This window comes from Nomia melanderi, chromosome 1, assembly GCF_051020985.1.
Source record: "Nomia melanderi isolate GNS246 chromosome 1, iyNomMela1, whole genome shotgun sequence".
Classification (NCBI taxonomy): domain Eukaryota; kingdom Metazoa; phylum Arthropoda; class Insecta; order Hymenoptera; family Halictidae; genus Nomia; species Nomia melanderi.
The window spans coordinates 1,739,668-1,756,428 of record NC_134999.1 but is presented as its reverse complement, the minus strand read 5'-3'; the positions used below and the strand labels follow the sequence as shown (position 1 = coordinate 1,756,428).

The 16,761-nt window shown below is 33.8% G+C and overlaps 1 protein-coding gene across 3 annotated transcripts in view; it reads left to right on the top strand.

Moving 5' to 3' along the window:
* LOC116431753 (uncharacterized) overlaps window positions 1–16,761 on the top strand; it is a 65,208-nt gene that overhangs the window by 12,079 nt on the left and 36,368 nt on the right. Inside the window, exon 2 of one of the 3 annotated variants that reach the window (XM_076365421.1) lies at window positions 14,282–14,704. The exons of 1 other annotated variant lie outside the window; for it this stretch is intronic. In XM_076365421.1, coding sequence (XP_076221536.1) covers window positions 14,282–14,287 — 6 coding nt within the window. In that variant the 3' untranslated portion in view covers window positions 14,288–14,704. Of the gene's footprint in view, window positions 1–10,213; window positions 10,597–14,281; window positions 14,705–16,761 lie in introns of those variants that run through there. One more of the 3 variants, XM_076365417.1, reaches the window with a different exon arrangement.

Here is a 16,761-nt window from a genome sequence, read left to right as displayed (position 1 = left end):
TAATTTTCAGAAAATTTAATTAAGTTCAAATCCTTCTTATTTTAATTACTCCTTACAAAATAATATTTTTCTTCCTATTGTTTGTGTATCGTTAAAAGCAATAAAGATATTTTATATGTTTCGGTACAACAAGGTAATTCAAATGTATTGTTCAATCTTATAATTAGTATTTGGAATATACACGCGCCATTTATCAATTTTCAAATTGCCGAACATTACGTATATATTATTAACTAAAAATATTTTTCTACTACTGTGTATCTATTTTTACATTGAAAAACAGTACCTTCGTGGTCTTGTAACAACGACAATAATAGGTAAAAAATGGTATAACGATATTGTCGCGCGTTTACTTAGTTTCCTGCGGTTTCTACTGGTCATGCAACGGTGCAGCAACATTATCAGGTACGCATATTGACCCAGTGGTAAGATGGAGCAGCTGGCCAGGTGTGCGCTCCGTGTCTCGGTGTTTCATGAAGCGTAAAGTGGTCTGGTAACGGTTGGTAAGATAACGAGAGGTGTGGGGGGAGGGGAGAATCTTTTAGTATAAAAGCGAACAAAATAAACGTTGTGAATGAGCTAGCTTCGCAGAAGAAATAGCTTGCCGCGATTATAGCTTGTACTCGACCGTCCGGATAATCAATGGAAACTGCGGAGGTGTTCGTTTTAAATTAGTCGAGATGCGTTCCGTTTCAATTAGAAGTGCAATCGCGCAATCATTACAGCGCTAATTCAATCTTATCGTTCGTGTGCGGCCTCGCGAATCTGTTCAATCAACCGTTCATCGCTATTTCTCACACAACACGTTGAGTGATCCGTGGGATGATCGCGTCATCTTTCTTCTCACTTACGAACGGTGCACGGAAATCTTTGTCGTATTTAAATGCAATATTTCTTTTTAAATATATATCTTTCTCAGTCACAATAATTTGCGAAATTAAGAAAATTCTTCTGATTTTCATTTTTTAACGCCAGAACTACCGAGCAGTTACATTATCTATTTGAAATTTCTCTATAAAAATCCTAAGAGTGCATCTGTTGAAACTTTAATTGATCAATCATCCAGTTTGCGTATTGTTAAATCAATTTCTTTAATAATTTTTCTAAGAAAACTACTACCCCGTTTGGTAGTTTTAGTATCAAGGTTTTCTTCTTTGGTACTTGAGACATTTTTATTCAATTTTCCACTTGAAAAAGTATCACCGATAAACAAACAGTGTTCAGGATATTTTTTTATTTGCATTTTAGAATGTTTGTATGAAAACCAAGAACTCGTTTTGGAATTGATGTTTATTCGTTAATAATTTCTATTTATTATTCGTTAATAATATTGATCAGAAACATATTTAAATCTTAAACATAATAGAGGAGTGCGGTACAATTTTACAACTTGGATTTTAATTTACTATAGAAAAAAGTAAATAATCAGTATTATTTCTATCGAAGGTGTCAAAGGACACCTTCTAAAATTTGAACTTAAAATTATTTTCTAATTTTATTCGTATATTCTGAATTGACTTTTCCACTTCCGTAATAACGATTGTCAAATTAATTATAGGAAATGTCCAACATTCAATTGAAGAAAAACGATTAAACTGAGAAAACAATTTCAAATTGAAATTTCAAAAGGTATCTTTCGACACCTTCGATAAAAATAGTGTTAAATCCGTTTCCTTAGAAAATATTAAGCGTAAAGTTTTATATTGCAGATTACGCTGCATATTTAATGTTATTTCTATAGATCACAATTAATTGAAATAAATAGTTTCGTTTGTAATGCACGTGTAATCCTTGAATTAAAAAAAAAAAGAATGGGAGCTCAGTAAGGAAGTTTTCAAGAAATTACTTAGCGAAAGAATTCGCGCGTCTCCTTGACTACGCATAACGACAAAAGCGATACAAAGAAATAATTATGCATTCATGAAATTCAAGATGGATGCACATTTGTAGGCGAGACGTAAGCAACATCCGATACGAGCGCCGTTCCTGCAACCCAATGAAACTTCTATCGTTTACAAAAAGGATAAGCGGCATAAAACTGCTGGAAGGATTTCGCGGAAGCCACGGATGTGTCCCTTGAGGACGTATCGGGGGGAAATTTACTATGTATATTCGCGAGTCGATAACGTAAGCTTCTCTAGCAGCGATAGGACGAATACGTTACGGTGTTTGCAGTTGCGAATCGGTGGGACGTTCAACTGTGGAATACTGCGACACTTTGTAACTTGGGATTTTTCAAATTTTTTCAAATAAACGTTTCCGCGGACTCAATTTTTATACATACAAGCGTCAGATTAAATTTACGCAGGAAATAAATATTGCCATGAGAATATTATATAAACGTACATATTTGAATGAAAAAACGGAATGTGTTAAAAAGGAAATCTTCGAATTCATGCACAGATATTTATAAATGAATGTTTTTATACGTGTAAGTACTTCAGTGATATAGTATTAATAACTATATTAAACACACTAATAAACGCGCAGCGTTATTTTTCAGTTGAATTTGAAAAATGCGAATAATAGCTTGATTCTTCTGGCAGGAATGTGTTCATGAATATTAATAATGAAATGACTAACGTAAGGAATCAAAGTAACGTATTAATAGGACAATTTCTTATAAACAAAATGTGACAAATAATATATTCAACAATATGAATGGTAAAAAATAAATTCTGTTTAGTAAAACAAATAAAATCTGAAATGCTAAATGATTAAGTGTATGAAAATTGAACAATATTTCAGTTTCTTTTATTAGAAAAACCAGTAAAATATATAGAAAAATATTAATAGTTAGTATGTTTATAAAATAATAAGTTTGAAATAGTAATCTTAAAATAGTTAAAAGCAGTAATTTTATAATAATTATTGCTACAAAAAGATATCATTGTATGAGGGACGCAAGAAAGGAAAAACGACGCCCTCGTGTAATGCGACGCAACAGGCCATGAAACAAAACGCTCTCCTTAAAACGACGTTACAAACCTAGTCAAAACACCCGCATTTCGCAACTGCAGCCGGTGCATGACTTGATCCATTTTTCTTAAAGGATCATTAACCTTAAAAGACATTCTCCAGAAAGAACAACATGTTTGCAATATTTTTCTTGAACAACCCTTTTGTTCAAACATTTATCTTATAATATGACGTACGATCCTTGACGAAGATTTCCGACAGAAATGAATAAATGTAAATGTCGTTCAATTCATGTGAGCTACAATTAAATAGTCCTTTCTGTTTATTAATATCTAATGTAAGCGTACAGCAAGTATACAATTCTTTACTTCTTTATTGAACTATTAACGTAAAATCACGTGAAATAGTTCAGTGAATACAGTTGCGAAAACCACTATGGGGAAACCGGTTAAACTAAAAATGATTAATTAATTAATCAGTTAACACTAAAACTATCAGACTGGTTAAAATTACCGATTCCTGATTTCTTCTTTCTTCTTTCTGCAATTATTGAAAAGATAAGAAATGTTTCTCTGAGAAATTACTAAAGAAACTGATGTAGCAATGCGCAAACTGAATTCAATTAAAGTTTGAGTAGATTCACTCTTGGAGTTTCTGTAGAAGAATTTCAATGAATTTCGGTAGTTTTAGCGTTGACGACAAAAAATGGTATCTGTGGAATATTCTATATGAGATTAATTACATATTTCAAATGCTTTATAATCGGAATGCTCGAGAAACGGTGCTCTTGGCTTGTTTGGGATTTGGAATCAATACGTTTCGAGCTTTTAATTAAACATCAATAAAAAGGGAGTTATGCGTCCAGTGAAAACGTAATGGTTTCGATAGTCGCAGAACCGTCGAAAGATCGATCGCTATCGTGATTATAATCACGGGTCTTTGTTCTTTCCACTTATTCTTCGTTTCTTCACGTGGGACACACGTATAGCGGACATGGGAGGATCGAAAGAATTGAACCTAAGGGCTGCTGATGCGAGGAGGGCTGCTGGTATGCGTGTAACGAGCGTGGCAGCAGCGTTCGAGCTCCTCTGGTCCCACGATTCTCGGAGCAACAGCCGCGCAAAAAGATCAGGAATGCTTCGATACCTCGGTAAACGCATTAAATCGTGTAGGGGAACCCCAACCGTCGTTGCGCACTCGCCAAAGAACCAATCACCCTTCTACCCCGTTCGCACAACGAATTTCAGTTTAACACGCTGCCATTGTAAATAAACATTTTGGCAACCACTTGAAAAATACTCCTTCACTGCAGTAAATATGCACAACGTTTCCGTTTGGCTATTAACTCTTGCCCCGCGGACACGGAGTCCATTTAGATCTTGAGTGTTGCGTAAAAATCCATTGGATGATTGAGACATAAGCAGAAAAAATAGAAAATGTTATTTATGTACGTAATAAGCATTCCGAGAGAAGTGCCTCTTTTTTACAGCATATATTTGTATGCATATTTCTTTTCATTGTTTTAACTTACGGCGGCTCTCCGTTCGGCTATACGTTTGAAACACTGTCGAAAAAGAAGTAATGGAAATATCGGCAACCCTTCTGTTACACGCCTTTCGAATGCGAAAGTGTTTCGAAAAAATGAAAATTATCGGATCGACGGAAGTTTGACAAAGACTTCGATTTGTTCTCAGATTATGGTGATTAATAAGGGGATTTAAATTAGGAAGATTGCATAAGATTGCAGTTATAACTTCGATGCATCAATATTTCGTCATTAATGAAATTTTCCTGAAAAATGATGTATTGAAATATATTGTTCATAAAAATTGTTAAATGTAAAATACGTTTAACGAAGAAGGAAAATGTTGTTTATGCGTGTAGTGATAATTTAAAAGTAGTGAAATTTAAAAAGTCAAAATACAAAATAGGCAAACGGATAGAAATGACGAACTAAGAGAATATTATATTCAGGATTTGTATTTCTTTAATATTGAATATATAGGATTTCAATTTTGTCTGCTTTTAACATTGATATATTTTCATTAATGTACGTTCAGAATTATTTTTAATTTATCAAGTTTTGTATTATATTATTTGACTACTTAAAAGAGAAAAGAAAAAATTGAACTTGAAGATAATATTTAATGAATGCAAGGCAGAGTTTTACCGGTTTCATATCTGAAACTGTAAGTTGCAGTACCTTACACCCTGTAATTACGGTGCATCGACCCCTCCCTGTGGTTTCGGGCTTCTAAGAACAATTTTCGAGAAAAAAGACCACGTCTGGACCGCGATAGACCCATTAAATTGCACGAGCAGGCACCTGAGAAGGTTGCTTCGAGCATCTTCGCCATCATAAAATCACGCGCAAAGAAAATTTCGAAAAATTATTCCTTTACAAAGCCGAAAAAATACTAAACATTAACTAATTTTTCAAATTAATTACATCTCATTAAATTAGTGAAAATTTTATAAAATTTGAGATTAAAATTTTGCACAAAATAAAAAGATCAATAATTTTTCATTAATTTAAAAACAGAGCAAAAAATAAATATTTGTATTACACTTTTTTTTAAACTTTTTTTAATATTTACATTACACTAAATTTTATTACTTTCTACAAATTCATATTTTTACAAGTACAATTAATGACCGATTTGCAAAAAAAATGTTCGTTTCATTGTTAGTGGTCTCGGCAAACGAAAAATTAAATAAAACTACAAATTTGATTAGTGTAATTAAACCATGTTAAATGTGTTTTCATATTGCAAAATATTTAGATTTGTATTTGTATTTTGCTTTCGAAATATATTTTTAAAACAATACTACAATTCCCATTATAAATTTCACACTTTCACAACTTTTAACTTTCTCTTTTGTACTGAAATACCCCGAAACCTTCATTATGTTTTAATATTATTAAAAATCGACAACTTTTAATCGAAATAACTCATCAGACATTCTTCACTGCTATCACAGATTGTACCCACACATTTTATAGAATATAATATAGTTGAAAGTAATTTTATATAAACTAACAGATATAGTTGGAGGTAAGACATTCTAGAAAATAAAATATTGAATTCCTATTATTTAATTTGTTTTCAATTATATTTTATAAAGATAGACTAAAACCAGCCTTAAAAAATATAAAACGTGGTTGTTTATCGAACTATGAAAACTGTGTATGTTGTACAAAAGTGTCTGCCTCTCTCTTGACATCGAAACGACAGCTGCACCGGTGCGGTGCCTGCAGGATAATCAGGCCGGAAGAAATATCGTGAGTTGCACCTGGCGATGATAAATGGTAATTCGTAACAATCAGTTCAATATAATATTGTTTGAATTTTTTACAATACTATTCAATAAAATATGAAATTGTAATTTGATATTTGATAAAATGTTACGTTCGATTTTTTATTCTTCACAGACACTGAAAAATAGCCATAAACGTATTTTTATTAAGAATGAAGGCCAAACTTTCTTTAAATTTACATATTGTGCAACTTTTTAATTGATGAACGATATATTCTTTGCCATAAATCATTCGTTACTTATCAACAGTAAATATTTCCACTAATTTGATAAAAGAAATTGAAATAACAAGAAAATGATCATAATCGATCAATTTGTTATCCATTATGTAACTATCGTTCCATAGACAACCGTATATTTTGTCTGACATTACGATAATAATTATTATATACGTGAAAACTATACCCTATAGGTATATATGTAGTTTTACAATAGAATATATTATTACATTCAATATATACATATATATTATAATTACATTCAAAATTGCATTGTATATATTTATCTCAGACGACCTTTATATTGTCTATACAGACTTATGTACAAAAAAAGATATTTGTAAAGTACAATACAAATGTAACTATGGAATTTAGTTGAAAAAATCCCTCGTTTTGCACTCAATAAAATCAAAAAATGAAGCGTGTACACCCCAGACGCAGGACGAACGCATCTAGCGTATATTTGAATGAAAAACCTTGAAAACTGAAGTAAAATAAAGAATTACATGTTTATGTGAACAAATAAATAATTCATCGTTGAAAGAATTAGTATCATTTCAAGCTTTAAGACAATATGTATACACGTTGAACGTAATTAACTGGTTAAAATACTTCAGTAGCCATAAAATAAATAATTGTTAATAATTGAAGTATACGCGGAATAAGTTTAACTCGTATCTATCAAATTTTAAGAAGTCCTTTTATAAACTACATATATGACCAATGTAAAAAATTATCCGTATTTCTTTCCAGCCGTTTTGTTGATTATCGGATGAATGACTCTTTACAATGTTGCTAACGGAACGTGAACGAAAAGCGTGTTAAATGAATTTAGAAAATAGAATCTCAAAAGCTGTCGTGTTAGTACGAAATCCCTCGGGCGCAGTAAATACCGTGAAACATCTGGAGGGTTGAAAAGTTGACCTGCATCCGTTTAAAGATGTCTAGAGGAGCGAGGGTGCGCATCGTTCCATAGCGTTTCGAGGAAACAGGAACCCAGACTGTAGGACATTCGAGACCGAAAGGGGAGGAAACGAAAAAATTCTACTCTGCGGGATCGGTTGGGTCCCACGACGGAGGAAGAGAATAATTTATTCTCCGTCATTGTCTTGAAATTAAATATTCAAGATCGAATAATTGACAGTTTACATACGTACATAATTTCAACACGAAATGATTTGAAAACTGTGAATGCAGCTTGTTCACAGATTGCTAATGAAATCTGCCATTCATGTTGCTGCCGTTCTTACATTTATATTCCGGAAAGAATTCTCTTGGCCAACATTGTTGCAAGGGACGCAGTTCAAATTTTAAATAGATATCATAGCGTAGATATATCTTAGTTACCGCCTGCCTCCTCTATCTTTCCTTCCTTCCTTGTTAACTAAGCGCCGCCTTTCTTGAATTCTTTGCTTGCCACGCCAAGCACAGCCAACGGATATCCTCAAAGAAAAATTCATGAACTAGCATCCACGTTCCGAGCATCGAAATCTTTATTTCTAAAAAATATCTGCGTGATATTTGTTTTTTCTCAACAACGTTGTTAGGAAAACTTGATTATTAATTATAATGGCTCCAGAATTATCATTATGAATCTTAAGGTTTCTCACTCTGAAACTTGCATTGATTTTCCTTAATTCGAATATTGTTTAACATTAGAACTACCGAGCATTTAATATGATTGATATGTAATCCCTGTAAATATTGTAGCAATACATTATTTTCAGTTTCTTCAGGCATTCATTATAGTATTGAAATGAAATGATATATTTTCGAAATTATTTGGAATATTCACTGTTTTTGAGGTGTCAATAATTACGAAACAAGAAAACCGAAGCCAGTCATTCTGACTGGTACGGTAGTTTTAATGTTAAATATGGTATGTTTCACATACATTTGAAAATATTTAAAAAGCATCAAAGTTGTGCTTATACATATGTGATACCACTACTACATTATGAATAAATATAACGGAACTTGGAATAAAATCGAATGTTAAATCTGCCTCCACATAGGACTGTAAAGGATCAATAATAGTTAATCAACGCATGATGCCTGATTTTTATTCATATTATTTATAAAACCAATACTGCAACAACTGAAATATTTTTCTATTAAATTCGAAGGATCTCTAAAGAATTCGTTCGCGAAACTGAATAAGTTAGACGCCGGGTTCCTGAAAGACCTCCCTGTGCAAGGATGTTTGCAGACCAGGAAAGCAAATTTATGCGCGTTGCTTTACCTCGGATTATCATGACTCTGCAGTCAGTGCTATCTGTTCACAGAAGGGTTAAAGGGTTTCAGCAGTAATATACGCGATCTCTGCTTGTTACTATGCGAGATAACATCCTTGAAGATTAGAATGGGGACTCAATTCGTATCTCCGCCGGAAGTGGCTGACCCCTTGGCTACTCTGTGCCGCTCGTTCAACGTATACTGGGGACTGTGTTTCAGTTACATAATTAATACTTAATACTTGCTATTTCGAAAAACTACGAGAACACTGTCGTCTGTGGAATCGATTATACCGAGTGTCCTGTTTTAATGATCTCCAAGATCATGATGTCCGAACGAACGTTTTCTGAGAAGTGTACACACTTTCTCAATTAACACGTATGTGCCATTCAAGTTTTGAATAATTCCTGCAACAATAATGAATAATGACTTTATCTCACCTGCGAACCACGCTAACGTTAACGTTATCAGTCTACGAATGCAAATATTTACAGATGCCTGGAAGAAACACGCGCGGCAGTTACGAATATTTGGTTAAGCATATTTAGTTTGCGATTCATATACATAATTAGAGCATTTTTATTACTTTTTAATAATGCACTTAATAACAGGAGTAAGATATTAATAAATAAAGTTTGCATAATATGGGAAATAAATTTTGAAATCAAATGTATAAACTTATTCATAAACGAATGGTTCCTGTTTACAAGCAAATATTCGTTTTCAACACGTTGACTGCCATGGTGGTCGTCGATAATCGGAGCCCCCAAATTGCTGGAAAATAATTACAATAAAAAACTTGATATCTTTGATAAAGATATTTAGTAACATAAGTAGCTAGATCATAGCGTAATATGACTACTTTGATACTAAATTATTAATAATTATTTTTAATATCATTTGCCTTTGTTATTAAAGAATAAGTATTATCATACAAAACGCTAGAAATTCTCGTAGCAGTCAACATATTAATACATTAAAGAAATTATATTTCATGAAGAAATAAGTTAATGTACATCAACGTTTTTTTCTTTGAAACCTCATTTCCAAGGAAATCCAGTTTGGAAATTTACAGAACACACCTGCTCGATGATAATTCGAGTCTTATAAAAAGGAAAGCTTGCACAAGTGAACTTTTATGTTAAACTTTTTATTTATTTTTGCATGTGAGATGTACATCTGCCGTTTGCACCACCTGCGGTTGAGCAAGAGAATCAAGTACAACGCGCTTACCGAATATTAACATTTGATTTTTTCGAAAATGAGATAAAGATCAGACGATAAAATATATCGTTATGCCTTATTTATCATTAATCGATATTTTAAGTCTATTTCCTTCGTATAGTATTACGTCCTTCCGAGTCAAACCACCTGTTCTAAGACAGTGAATGCAATTATTGGATACGAGTTTCTATGCAGAAAATAATTTAAATAAATATATTGTCTTCGATTATTTATTTTTCTTTTATATTTTTAACCTATTTCTTCATATAAAATTTCACTATTTTCGGTTTGGTTAACAGATCCAAGCTAGAAAGTATAATTTGTCACCACAAATTGCTACGAAGAAAACACAATTTATACAAACAATAAGGTATGATTGTATAGTTACACTAAATGGAACAGATAAGGAAACGTGGGAGATAGTGGAGGAGGTAAGGTCGTGGTGGACTAGTAAAATCCAAAGAGAATACCTGAGGCAGACAAGGGAAAGGCGGCTGAAACGAACCGTTGAGGCACGTGGTACTCACGTGCGCGCAACAATGTAGCCCTGCCCACACTGTACAGCTCTCTAACGTATGTTGCCGCTCAAACATTTGAAGCACCTTCGCTATTAGGATTTTTATCGCTACATTGTATACTTTTCTCCAAAAATAAACTCACGATCGTGACTCTTACTTTTTAGTTGTGATTAATTAGCCAAATTAAAAAGAGGAGATCAACAACTTTTCAGGTAAAGAGTAACTAAACTGTGTGAAAAATTAAGAATGTTGTTAAATAAAATTGAATCGCATGTATCGATAAAATTTAGTTAAATAAAATGAGATTTGTTTTTAAAATTCCTTCAACAGAACATGACACGAATTCATTGCTAATCTAGTAATTAAGTATCGTTTCATCAGTATAGTTAAATAATATTTTCAATGGAGCAGTTATTTACTTAACACCTTAAAGACATATCTTATCCACTTTTAATTTACCAGCTTCATGTATCTTCGTCCCAAAAACTGTAAGAGATAACAGAGTCACATTTTGACCACACAGACGAGGGAGATTCAAAACTCGATAATATCGGAGACTCCTATTTTAGCATTTGAAAATGGGTTTTTTGTTGGCTTTTTTTTATAACGTGTGGTACTAAATATACGAGAAAATATAGATCCAGTAGCGTAGCAAAACATTTTTCAACCTGAAATTTTTAATTTTTGATCTACATTTTTAAACGAAAGAAATTATCTTATAATCTTTTAACGTGAATAATTAACGGCTAAGCCTTTTATTAGTTGTATTCTTCTCCTCAATCGTGTAGAATGGTAAATTACATACATATATTCCTGTGGTAAATACTTAAACATCGAGTTTCTGAGCGTTTACCATTTCAATCTAATAAATTACTTTTAATTCTTTTTAATTCTTAATTTTCTTGTTCAAAACCTTCAAAATGTAAGATCTTTGTCAATTATTGGAATTCTCAATACAAATCGACACGCGAATCTTATTCGCCAACTGCATGTTCGTTCGAGAATTTCTAACACGCGTCAAGCCGAGTTTCGGCCTTGAGGTTCTTCGTGCACCGCAAGGACGTTCGTTGATCGAGAAAACCACGAACGCTCGCTGTTTCTCGTCTCATTGCAGTTCCCTTGCATTACCTAATTAATGTACCGTATACGCTATCTTAAAATTATTACAGTATTTCATGTATTGTCTCATTCATTTTTTATGGACTACATTTCTATTCAATAGTTTGGGAAACAGTTGTACAAAACTCTTGAAAATCAAGCTTCAGATTTCTTATTACATTCAACTCCAACTTATCAGTAACAGTAAGACGTGATCCTTATCAGATGTTCGTCTCAACGAAACGACTACTTTCATTTTGAATAACTTCTAAATACATTTTGGATAATGAATACTTTTTAAGGCGACCACTTTCTAATTAGAAAATAATTCGTTTAACTGACGAATACCAGTGATTCCGAACTTTTAAGACTTGTTTATCAACAAAAATCAAAATACAAAGGAAAGTATGAAATACATGATCAAAAATATTCGAGGGTTTCGATGGATTAGCTATGTTTTCTAGTATCCGTTCACGCGAAACGATTTAAAGAACTGTGTTCGGTTTTGTAATTATATTTACGCGCAGACATCGACACGTTACGATTCTTCTCTCATTAGTAGGCATCGGGATTCTTTCATAGGGACAAGAAGGAAACAATACCCATAACATAAACATGAACTCGTACACCACTATTATCTTCGAACGATGGTCCCGTCGCCTTATAATTGTTCAGCAGTAAAATGCGCCGTAACACTTTTATGGGGCCTCGATTCGTGAAGCGAATAACTTAACCACTTTAATAGGCAACCCGGTATATCGCAGTTCATTCACGTTCAGTGATCGTGTTGAACGCCTGTAAGACATTACGGTTAATTTTCTCATTGTGCTCCGCTTTGAATGTACAAATTACAAAGTGCGAAAGGGACTCGCGCGGAATAATTAATACAAAAGCTTAAGAAATTCTGAACACTTTTCTATTAAACTTCATTGTATATTACGCACTACTAATACGTATTGAAGTATTACTGCTTCAATATGGCTATTCTTTTATCAAATCAAAAAGTTTTAAGCCAAATTGATTTCTGTAATGATTTCTTATTGCTAATGGAACATCCGATCCACAAAAGAAGTCGAAAAATTTGCTTAAATTACAGAGATAAAAAAAATGTGAAATAATCAATTGTTCAATTAACTTGGACACTGAAGTCTGAAAACATGCAAAGAGTGTGAACTGCTCATATATCACTTCATTTTTCTGCTGATTTTCTCATGGTTTTCTGTACTAATTTATTTTACAATAGACAGTGTGAATAATTATATCTTACAGGACTAAAATAATCAGATTTAAATAATGATATAATTCCAATGAGTACGTAACAAACATATTCATCGAGTCGATTTCCAGGCTACAAAGTCAAAATGAACGAATAAAAAGTAAACTTACCTTTAGTTTCTCATGTCGCACTGCACGATATATTTTCTAGAATTAAGCTTTCACATTTCACTCTTAAATTACTGTCATCCGCAATATCCAAGGTTCCACCGGTGAATGAAACGAAATCAAATAAAATAATTGTTTCAATGGAAAGAAGGCGGTGTGATTTAAAGAGAAGGATATAATATAAATGAGAAACCACGAACCAACGTTATAGCACAGTGGTGGGATCCGAAGCCGATACGCGACGGACGTAATATTACGGTGGTGGTCGTTAGGAGGTTAATTGAAAACTGTAACGGAGAAACGAGGTAACTACAACACCGTTGCAACGGTGCATCCCCGTGTACATCAGTGTAGCGAAGCGGAGAAGTCAAGGACGTTCAAAGCACATTTTATCCTACGCGGAGTTAGTTGCCGCGTGTTGTCTAGGTCGTGTGCAAGACCGAGGGCGTATAGGAGGCGTTTGGAATCCGGGAGACGCGAATAGACCAGCCGAGCACCGTGAGAAATCAGTTTATAGACGCACGGGCGCCTGTTGGAACGTTAATTGAACCTCTAAAGCGGTACACGCCCTTTCCGACAAGATCGGAGAAAGTGCAATATACTTTACGTTACAATTAGTTCACTGGAACATCTACTTGTTCGTACTTTGTAACATTTCAAATGGGAATTTTCAATTTGCTGCCACTTGCAAAATAACGATAACTAAATATTCTGGTTTTCATTTTAATGCGTACAGTGGGGATATATTTTTGTTTTACATTCAAATTTTTTAATATTATTCTTTTCTTTTTTATTATAGTACTCAATGCAGATTTAAATAGAATGGACTGGTACTATAATAATGATGATAAATTTGGTATTTTCTAAATACAGAAAATAGGTAGATGTTAAGTATGATTAGCAATGATAATAATTATTATTAAATCATTACTAAATAATAATCATGATAATAACGTAAATTCCGTAACGCCTTATATACAAAAAAAAGGAAATAAACGACCGAATGTCACAGTGAGTATTTGCAAATATCTTTCCGAGCGAAATCGAATATTTTTCGCAATGCAAGTTCACACTTTCACTTTTGAAAACGTTAACTTTATTTTCTCCGTCGTTATTCTTGCGATAATTTACAATAATATAATTTTGGAAAAACTCATGGATTCAAGCAAGAATGTTAGAATTTTATTGTAGTTGTAGCAGCTTTGAGAAATGTCATAATTAAGCATTTTTTGGAAATTAGAAAATTAATTTGCGCTGATTTCTCTCTCTTTGTCTTCCTTTCTCTTTCCGCCTGCTCTCTCTACTTCCTCCGTTCTATAATCGTCTTCTCATCTCGGACCACGGAAAACGACCTGTTGCCAACGGAAGACTTGAAAGTAAATAACGTTACGTCATCAGGGCCCCTGGTGTCTAGCCTGGTTGGTGTGCCAACTCTCAAAGCTCGTGCCTGTTCTTCCTATCTCTATCTTCCTATCGGCAGGATCGAAGGCTCATTCTCAGATATACTGGCTGACGCAGCATCTCGATACGTTTGAATTCTGGACATGCATTATCCCTCTTTGACGTGAAAAATATTTCAAGCAACAATTTAATTTCTGAAGGACCGACATAGAACGGTATTCTATAACGTTATGTTTACAGTACGTACGACTACATCAGAATTAATCAGATTAGAGTGGCCGGATGATAGACTAATCATTTTCTGATACGAAATTTCATTCATTTAAATAAATATTTCGAAGAACAGTTGTTTAAATATAAAGGATCTTAGGGTAGGAGTAGATTCGAAATTATTTATTTACGATGTATTTCAGTTTATTTTTAAATATTTATGTTCATATTGTTTTTCTCAAAAATCTCTATTCCTTGTGTATAAATATTCGCTCAGGTTTAGATAACGACATACAGTGATAAAGAATAATTTACTTAGTTATTTTTCTTATTAATTTTGTGCAAAAGATAGCATGTTAAGACAAGATTATAAATAAAGTAAAGTTAGAATGAACTCTAATAGCTTCTGAATAGCTTCTGGTAAAAAATATATTAACGTTGATACATGTGGTCATCTTAAATGTAGTAGTAACGTGTTATAAGGCAACGACAAAAATATTCATGTGTAAATATTAACAGTTTATTTGTTTGAAAATATTACTCCTTGAATCCCAATTCAGAAATATGTCACACTCTGTCAGTTTATATAATATTTTAAATAATAATGACGTTTAATTATAATAAAATGTAATATGTCACTTATTAAATCTATAGTTACCACAATGACCACTGGTGTATACAAAATTTCAACATTTCTGAATCACCATATTATTCCTTGTGCAACAAATTATTAAAGATACATTAATTTCATGAAATTTGCTACCCCTTTACAACAGTTATACGATTCAACACCGGAACTATACGATAGATAACAGTGATTCGCAACAGACTTCCCATTTCACGATTACCGAACTCCCAAATCTCCACAAAAAACTATTAAACAAGTTCCTTCGTTAGCACGATGATCAAGAGGAAAATCGCATTTCAAAAAATCTACTTTCATAATTTCTATGAAAATTTTGAAAATAAGTACCGCTAGCTTTAGCCCCTTGAACCAAGGATACACCAGGCTCAATAGCTATGAAGTATTATCGAGACTTCAATGCACGCAACTTTGTGTTCCTAAAATGTGCTCATTGGCGACCGATAACCACACGCTGGAGGGGGGTGATGGGCAGGGCAAGAAAGAGAGAGAGAGGAACCTTGGAAATGAAATGAGAGGGAGTAAAAAAAGTGGCCAAGCAGCAACGAGAACGGCGGAGCACGCGCTTCTTCCCCAGAGGGCCGCACTGGTTATTCGGCCTGCGAATAATAATCATAGGGTCGCCCTCCTGCTCGGTTCAGTTTGGTCGAACGTCTCCCTTCCTCCTGCGGATTTCCTTGTCGACTGCTGCATAGCAACAAGGACCGTTCTCTCTTTCGCTCTCTCGGCCCGCCGGAGGCTCGGTCGCGCGAGGCTGGAGAGGACAGGCGGCATCCCGGCAAAACAGACCGAGTGGGAGAGAGAAGGGACGAGAGAAAGCGAGAAAGAGAAATATAAACGCGGACGTAGAAAGAGCGGCTGACAAAATCTCTCCGAGGAAGAGGATACGAAGGAGGAAAGACTGCGGGAGCACAAAAGTGTGCAGGCACAAAAGGACTTAGGAGGAAACTGGGAAAACCTGACGGCTGGAATACGGACAATAGTCCAAAAGGAACGCGAAACGCCGGAAGAAAAATTATTCCGAATGTGACCGTGAAACGATCCCAAGAATAGCTTTATTTTTAGTTATTCACAGAAACGAATATTAAGGACGTGTCAAGGTTAATTAAAAGGAGTAAATGTTCGCGTACTCGTTTTCAAGTTTTTTTTTCCTTTTTTTCCATTTTGTTTTTAATTAAGTGTGTGATCTTTTAATTGAATGTTTGGAAAGTTCTAGGCGAGTTGTTAATTTTCGATGGATTTGTACACGTGACAGTTGTTCATAATTTTAGAGGGAAATTAGTGGAACATTTGAATGGTTGAAGTGTAAAAATATTCGATACTTGAATGTAACGTAAGTTGAATCACGGTGAGCGGAGGCGCTAAGATAAAAGGGCGGGAAAATATTTCAGTCGCCTCACGGACGGAATATGTTCTATTTACAGGAGATATGATTGTCTCATTTATATTCGAACGTGTGTTTCGATACAGTTATGTTCCCTATTCCGTTATTTGACCAAGGACTTGTTGCCTTACGTTGTTTGACAATACAAACGTGCTTCTCGAAAATGCTTCTTTATTCGTGTACAGTACTTTGTTGGCAGAATATAATAAA